This window comes from Penaeus vannamei, chromosome 43, assembly GCF_042767895.1.
Source record: "Penaeus vannamei isolate JL-2024 chromosome 43, ASM4276789v1, whole genome shotgun sequence".
In the NCBI taxonomy this organism is placed as follows: domain Eukaryota; kingdom Metazoa; phylum Arthropoda; class Malacostraca; order Decapoda; family Penaeidae; genus Penaeus; species Penaeus vannamei.
In genome coordinates this window covers 19,983,160-19,991,295 of record NC_091591.1, presented here as the reverse complement: position 1 = coordinate 19,991,295, position 8,136 = coordinate 19,983,160, and the positions used below count along the sequence as shown (strand labels likewise).

At 37.7% G+C, this 8,136-nt stretch overlaps 1 protein-coding gene across 2 annotated transcripts in view; it reads left to right on the top strand.

Moving 5' to 3' along the window:
• The window catches only part of LOC113801983 (hydroxymethylglutaryl-CoA lyase, mitochondrial), a 27,546-nt gene continuing 19,410 nt past the window's right edge, over window positions 1–8,136 (top strand). The window contains exons 1-6 of one of the 2 annotated variants that reach the window (XM_070119274.1): window positions 1–28; window positions 179–746; window positions 3,947–3,976; window positions 4,378–4,544; window positions 5,302–5,425; window positions 6,649–6,861. In XM_070119274.1, the coding sequence (XP_069975375.1) occupies window positions 462–746; window positions 3,947–3,976; window positions 4,378–4,544; window positions 5,302–5,425; window positions 6,649–6,861 (819 nt within the window). In that variant the 5' untranslated portion in view covers window positions 1–28; window positions 179–461. The remainder of the gene's footprint in view (window positions 29–178; window positions 747–3,946; window positions 3,977–4,377; window positions 4,545–5,301; window positions 5,426–6,648; window positions 6,862–8,136) is intronic. The other variant, XM_070119275.1, reaches the window with a different exon arrangement.

The following is an 8,136-nucleotide window of genomic DNA, read 5'->3' as shown; positions in this document are numbered from 1 at the left end:
GGACACGCTCTCTCCTTTTCTTTAAAGGGTATGAACTATATTTATTGTTATTGAAGGTTTTGTCTTTTTGGATGTTAGTTGACACGTGATAAATAGTTGTTTGGGTGGAATTGATCGCAAAAAAAAGAAGCAAAAAGGGGAGAAATGGAGCTTCTAAATCATATTTTCTAACTTTCAGGACATTGCGAAAACCTTAGGTGAAAGCAGGAAAGATTTTGGGAAAATTCGTTTCACTTTAACCTTGAGTTTAACGAACTTCTAGAACGTGCGATAAACATCCACTTTATTTCATAATACCATTCCCTCCGAAAATAAAAGCCCAGTTCACATAATCCACGTCATCAATTCCTAGTCAATTATAAATTAATATTGCCTACCTTGCCTATAGTGTACCTGTCCCGACCTATTGCAAGTGTCCCCGACTCAGTGAAATTACTGTGACCCTAAGTCCCTCTGTAGATATGAAAGAAAAAGAAATAGAGAGGAAAAAGAAGTCGGACAAAGAAAAGGAGGAACAAGAGAGAAGTAAGAAGGAAAAAGAAGAGGAAGAAGGAAAAGAAGAAGAGGAAGTATTACTAGGCCCCCTTGGATCCTCCGATCGGGGAGGACCCGGGTCGCCTGCAGTCGCGAGCAGACGACGCGCGAGCAGACGACCTCGCTGGCCCACCATGGCGACGCTGTTGGTGTGCCGTGTGAATGTTATCTCGGCTCTCAAGACCTTCTGCAGGACCTACGGCACTTCTGCGGTGAGTTCAGGAGAGCTTTGGGGGTCAGGGCTTTACGTCTTTAAGAAATTTTGAGAATAGTGTTCAAATAGTAATTATTTGGGGGTATTTGTGATAGGAAAGCAGGTCAGGTTTTCTGTCGATGGCTGCTACTTCCTGTTGCGGGGAAAAAAATAAAGGTTGCTTTTGTTAGAATGAAGCTACTCTGTGAGCAATGACCTTCGCAGTAACTTTCATTTTGCAACAAAGACGTTGATGCATTGGTGAAACAATCTACAGGAACTTAGTACTAAGAAACTTCTAAAAGATTAGCAACCAGAAAATGCTTACTTTTGTTTTGATTTTAGGGGTAACCTTAATAATATGGGTAACCTTGACATAGGGACTCCACAGAGATATTGAAAAACGAAGGTAATGCCCACCATGAAATAAAGCATTAATGATAGGTTGAAAATAGAGTGATGATTAATCTACACTCACATAGGAAGGATATGTTTGCGACCACCTTTGTACCTTCATTACAAATGGCAAAAGGACAACACTCTTCCACAGTGTATATTCTTGCCATAAATGGCTAGTAGAACACTCTGGTGGTTTGCCGTCAAATAATAATCTGGTCCATGTTTTATGCTTGTATTGCAATGATATATAGGTTGGGCTTTACCAAAATACTGAAAGGGCAGACCACGGCAATTACCCAACATACAGTGGAAGAATTTCAAGGTTTAAGCATTGCCATTGTATGACCTAGTGTTTAAAGTCAAATCTTCTTGACTATAAGAATAATATTTGTTATATATCCAAAAAAGTGCTGTGTGTGCGCAGTAGACAGTTAATATGATTAAATATAGCCAAATGTAGAGATTTGCATCTAGCAGTATAACCCAGCCTTTGGCAACTAAACGGCACGTGCAAGTTTTTACGAGATACAAGTTAAGACCAGTTCAAAATTTGTTTATAGATTGCCAAGGAGGCATTTGCTTAAGGGCCTCAGAGACTTAGAGGCTGCACCAATCAATGTGAGGCCTGTGAAAAATTTGGAGTAACCAATTTGTCATGTTTGCCATTCTGTATTTAAGCTCATTAATTAGATATTGATCATGAGACAAAGGAAAGGTTAAATTATAATTATAATTGTTTTTTACCTAGTTAAATAAATTATTATGTTCAAGTGCATTTTTCAGTCAGAAAAAAAAAAAAAAAATAGTGTTAAGGAGTGGCAGAACTAAAAATGATTAGATTATGCTTTGCAAATAGGTATATTCTCATCAGTGCAAAACTGGGGATGAGGTAGTATGTGAAATGGAGCATTATGACTATAAGAATGGATTAACTATAGTATTTTCAGCCACCGAGACTCCTCATCTGACAAATCCTATATAGAGAAATGGTCATTGTGTATTTATATATATATATATATATATATATATATATATATATATATATATATATATATATATATATATTTATTTATATATATATAAAGATATATATATATATATATATATATATATATATATATATATATATATATATATATATATTATATATTTTTTTTTGATGATGCCTTCATTTTATTATACATTTGTTTGTACATTACTATTTTTTGGTTCATTGTTTCTCAAAAGTGGTAAACGAAATCACTGTTGAATTTATGTATATGCCCTTCTATAGTGCCTCACAAAAAAAGTGTGGCAGATTTTCTTCAAAGGTCATACTTAACCATGGAGATTATATATGACCTTGTGGAGAGGCCTTCAGCGAGGTAGTCAAGAGCTAAGGCTTGAGTAGTAAGGTGAAGTAAACCCAAGTGCAGAAATGCAGCTGTCGGCCAATCAGTGCATCACAACTGCGGACGACGCTGCAGTGTTACTGCACCCTATTTGTATATATATCGCATTTTTTTGATGGAAATGGACAGACTTCTCTGCACTTGGGTTTACTTCACCTTACTACTCAAGCCTTAGCTCATGACTGCCTCGCTGATGAAGGCCTTGCCACAATCACCTCGGCACCGGCGCTGCCTCTCTCTGTGTAATTGCCTCAGTTGACACTGGTGCAGCCTCACTCGGTGTAGTTCTCTCACCTCACTCGGCATAATTGCCGAGTCAGCTGGCAGTCAAGCATGGCAAGGTCTGCATCGCGGCGAATCAGCGCCGCGGACCTCGCCATGCTTGCCTGCCGACTGACTAGGCGTAAGGGCAATTATGCCATGTAAGGGCAAGTATGCTGAGTGAGGTGTGCCAGTGCCGAGTGAGGTGAGGGAACTACACTGAGGCTGCGCTGGTGTCAACTGAGGCAATTACGCATAGAGAGGCAGCGCCGGTGCCGAGGTGATTGTGGCCTCTGCCACAACCTATGACTAGATTCTTAATTCTTTAAAGATTCTCTGAACAAAAGACCTGTGAGTTGCCCCAGAATGAGCATTTTTGTTTTCAGCAGCTTCTGGGGAATATCTAGGTTTCATGTTCATTTCAGGCATAAAAGGCCTGGACCAGTGTTGTTTGTGCCATCTGGTTTATGAATATATATTCAGAGCACATGCTTTATTATACAAGGAGGAGGCATATCCCTCATCAAGGAATGTGCCAGTCATGGTATGAGGTTTTGCAGAGAGGTTCTTCTCTGAACTTCACAGAGGATTACTTCCCTTGATAGTATCTAGCCATATGAGGAAAGCAATAAAGCACTGATGCGTCTTGCACAAACCCTTCAGTGTAGTGGTTCTTAACCTTTTTGGTCTGCAATCCAAAATCCTGTCCATATTGACCATGGTGACCGATATACCTTCTTAAAGACGAGTAGATGTAGCTTTTTTTTTGTCAATTAAATTATCTATGTCTCTATGATTTGCTTAGCATTGGTTGTTAAGGATTTCGTTTTCTTTACACTGGATTAACACTTTGATAATACTTCAAATAGGTATATTTGGGAAAAAACTATGCACATATCCTTGGTGTCTCATTAAATGACTTTGTGACCCAACTTTGGGTTATGACCTTGGGATTAAGAAAATTTGCATTAGAGATATAAAGCCATAGGCTGCTAACTTTCCTTAGAAATGTTCTGTGTTAACAAGGCACTTATGAATAAGAGTTCAACATCTGTAACTTTTTTTTTCTTTTTTTTTTCTTTTTGTGGCCATGGGTTTTTGAAAATAATTTTTTGCCTCTGAGTTATGATCTTAAATTAATTGACCATTATTGTATGCTTCATTTTAGCTTGCATTTGGAAAATCACAGTATGTTGAGGTAAGAAAATGATGAGTTCCATAAAGCACTCCACCTTTATCACATTTTTACATCCACGTGGTGAAAGTGTGTGAAAACCTTTTCCTTTTATCCCAGGAATTGTTTTGAAGAGAATGTCTGATTTCTTGCACTCACAGTTTTCCAAGTTTGTAAAGCATAGATGCATGGATTTGTGTTATTGGTATATTAATAAACCTATTTTTTTGTTCTTTTTTTCAGTTTAATGATTTTGGTTAAACTTTTATTTCGGTGTATGATTATAGATTTTCTTTGAAATATATTTCTTCTTTAGATGGGGGAAACAGCAACCTACAAGCCACATGTTGTCTTCATATTGAAAAAGACATAAATGTCCAACCATTTTATAAAAGACATAAATCTAATATAAATGTAACCGACAGATCCGAGGGGCACAATTACAGTCACAGTACCCTAAAGAAGTCAAGATTGTTGAAGTTGGCCCACGAGATGGACTGCAAAACGAAAAGGCCCTCGTGCCAACAGATGTAAAGATTGAATTTATTAATATGCTGTCTCGAGCTGGACATAAGGCTGTGGAGGTGACCAGGTACAGTATACATATGACAATCTATCTTGTTCAATTGTCTGTATGTGTGTGTGTGCGTGTATGTGTGGTTGTGTGATTGTGTGGGTGCATGTAAATATATGTGTGTGTGCATGTGTGTGTGCATGTGTGTGTGCATGTGTGTGTGCATGTGTGTGTGCATGTGTGTGTGCATGTGTGTGTGCATGTGTGTGTGCATGTGTGTGTGCATGTGTGTGCGCATGTGTGTGCGCATGTGTGTGCGCATGTGTGTGCGCATGTGTGTGCGCATGTGTGTGTGCGCATGTGTGTGTGTGCAGGTGTGTGTGCGCATGTGTGTGTGTGCAGGTGTGTGTGCGCATGTGTGTGTGTGCATGTGAGAGAGAGAGAGAGAGAGAGAGAGAGAGAGAGAGAGAGAGAGAGAGAGAGAGAGAGAGAGAGAGAGAGAGAGAGAGAGAGAGAGAGAGAGAGAGAGAGAGAGAGAGTGTGTGTGTGCGCGTGTGCATGTGTGTGTGCGCATGTGTGTGTGCGTGTGAGAGAGAGAGAGAGAGAGAGAGAGAGAGAGAGAGAGAGAGAGAGAGAGAGAGAGAGAGAGAGAGAGAGAGAGAGAGAGAGAGAGAGAGAGAGAGAGAGAGAGAGAGAGAGAGAGACTGAGTGTGTGCATGCTTGTGCGTGCATGTGTGTATGTGTGTAGAAGTGTATTGAAGGTATATTCATGTTATTATCATCATCACAAATATTTTATCCTTTTTGGAATTCATATTCATTTTTCTTTTTTCAGTTTCGTATCTCCAAAATGGGTCCCACAAATGGCAGATCACAGTGAAGTGTTAACTGGAATTAAACGTTTTAGTGGTGTCTCCTATCCTGTATTGACACCCAATCTGAAAGGATTTCAGGCTGCAGTAAGTACAGATAAAAGACTGAAATGTATGGGGCCAAGAGATCAGTGAAAATTAAATGGTTTCTGAAGGATCCTTGTTATTGACTTACGTTATTTTCTTTAAGCCAATGCCACCTGGAACAGGTAACATTCACTGAAGTTGTTTGGTGATATGCCTTTGCACTAAAGGGTCAAATAGTAGACGTACATAACCTCACCGGATTTTTTCTTTCCCTGAATTTTCAGGATCGTTTTTATTTTGAAGCTTTTAATATTGATGCTGTTGTTATCATTTTTGACATTATAATTTTCATAATGTTATTAGAGATGATAATAGGAATAAAAAAAAAAAAAAATCTGAAAATCAAGATAAAGGTTGAGATAGTAAGGACTTGTAATTGATTCCTTGGTGAAGAAGCACTGTAGAGCATCAAAGTGTGAAGGCAAAAAGCTAAACTCACAGTGGGCATGGCATGTACATGCATATCATCTTCATTGGTAGTGGGTTTTATGTATTAATTTTTTGATGTGCACAGATATTCAATTACTGATTGCTAAGGCTTCAAAAAAAAAAAAAAAAAGAATTGATTGATTGGTAAATAAGTGAGTAGTAAATAATTTTTTTTTTTTTTTTTTTTTTTTTTTTTTTTTTTTTTTTTTTTTTTTTGCTGAATCCATTTATGACGGGTGAAAAATAAACATTGTTGGGTGTCCTGCCTGTGTGACTCTGGATCAGAGCTTGCGCTCCAATTCCGTCATGAGCCGTGGCCAGTGCATAGGCAAAGTCTGGGCCAACCCTAGGCACCGATTATGAAGCCGCCTGTAAACCATTATTTTCTGCTTCAAAATATACCGTTGCTAGTGGGTTAACAGAACAAAAGGGATCTCTTCACAGGTGGCATTCACTCAGTTGCATTTTTTTGGGGCTTATTCAAGGCCCATCTCAAGCCTAAGTCTGCTTCACCCACCTGGTAATATTTTCACAAAAATGAAAGAATATATAGATATGTTAGTTATTTCAATGGAACATCATAGTTAACAAAATCTGTAAATATGTCCCTGGAAAAGTGCTCTAAACAGATGCAGGAGTTACAGTATCCTTTTTTTCTATTCTTTTCTTTTCGAATTGATATATTTTGAATCGATATTCTTTTATAGTTTTTTGCTCATGTGAGGTAAATTTGTATAAAGATATTCATTCATATGCTCATATATTAATCATTAATAAAAACAATAACTTTACAGGTAGCAGCTGGTTGTGAGGAAGTGGCGATCTTTGGAGCTGCTTCGGAGACATTTAGCAAAAAGAATATAAACTGCAGCATTGCTGAATCCTTACAAAGATTTCAAGCTGTTATGGATGCTGCAAGGGAGTCTGGGATTCGTGTAAGGGGTTATGTCTCCTGTGTGTGTGGGTGTCCCTATGAAGGCCCAGTTGATCCCAAGGCAGTAGCAAAAGTATGTATGATTTTTTATTATATATTTATTATATGAGTCTTTCCTTATCTATTTATTTTTATCTGTTTTTATCTATTTATCTTTTTTTTTCAATATTGCTAGTTAGGCAGAAGATTGAGGACATTTTTTTAACCATTTTATTTTTATTTTATTGATAATAGCAAAATTTTGGCTCTTGTTACAAGATTCACCGATGTTGTTATAAGGGGCCTGTCCCAGAAAATTACCATCTTTCCCTACATATTATATCATAAAAAAATATCGGTTAGAGATAACTGATTGATTCTTTTTGCATGATATAGTGTATAGAATTGCGCTTCGTTTCATATATAATTTTAACCTCGCTCCCCCAAAGGAGGGGGGGTACCCCCCAAAAAGTCTTAAATTTTATTTTTTTTTCTTCTTCTTTGGTACATCCTAACTACCACAGTTCTTTACTGAATAGTCCCCCCAAAATACTTGTGTTGGATCAACCCTAGCCTAAGGCATATGAACTTAGTACATGGAAGTCGTTGAATTTTTCCCATGCTTCACACGGGGGGGGGGGGGGGGCGGTTGAGATGGTCACTGGGTGTTTAAAATTTTCGAGGAGGATCATATCTATATGAACGCATGCACAAAAAGTTAAAAAGATTAATCATCCTCATTTAGTAGGCCTACATCGACTTTCATATCTAATTAATGAAATATATTAGTTACCCCTCTCAAACCGTTTTCTTTGATAATTGTCAATATTAACAGATTGCAAAGGAGAACAAGTGTAGAGTTGGTGATTAGCCATTTGCACCCATTATCTTTATTAAGTAGTGCATAAAATCATGCAGACGCCTAGGTGTTGTGGGATATTTGCGAATTTATGGTACCCAAAACCTATGGTAACGTCTAAACATATTATTTTTTATTGGGAACGCACAAAACAAATGCGATAGCTTTTTGAACTCTAGACGAAGAGTGCGCACACAAACGAGCTCAAAATTCCATATAGTTTTGATTTCAGAGCGGGGTTTACTGAGTACTATCATCTTCAATATGAAATTATCTGTATCTCGCTTATACATTCGAAGTTCAAAAATCCGACGTTTAGGTAACACTCGATTGAATTTGTCTTTCCAACGGTAACTACCAATTTCAAGTCTAATAAAATTTACCCTTTCCGTGATGTACCGACCGTTGAGCGATTGAAATATTTCAATCCTTACTTATAAGGCTATTTTCACACATTAATACTTTGTACGTGATATACATACAGATTACTTCGTGTACTAAAACATATTA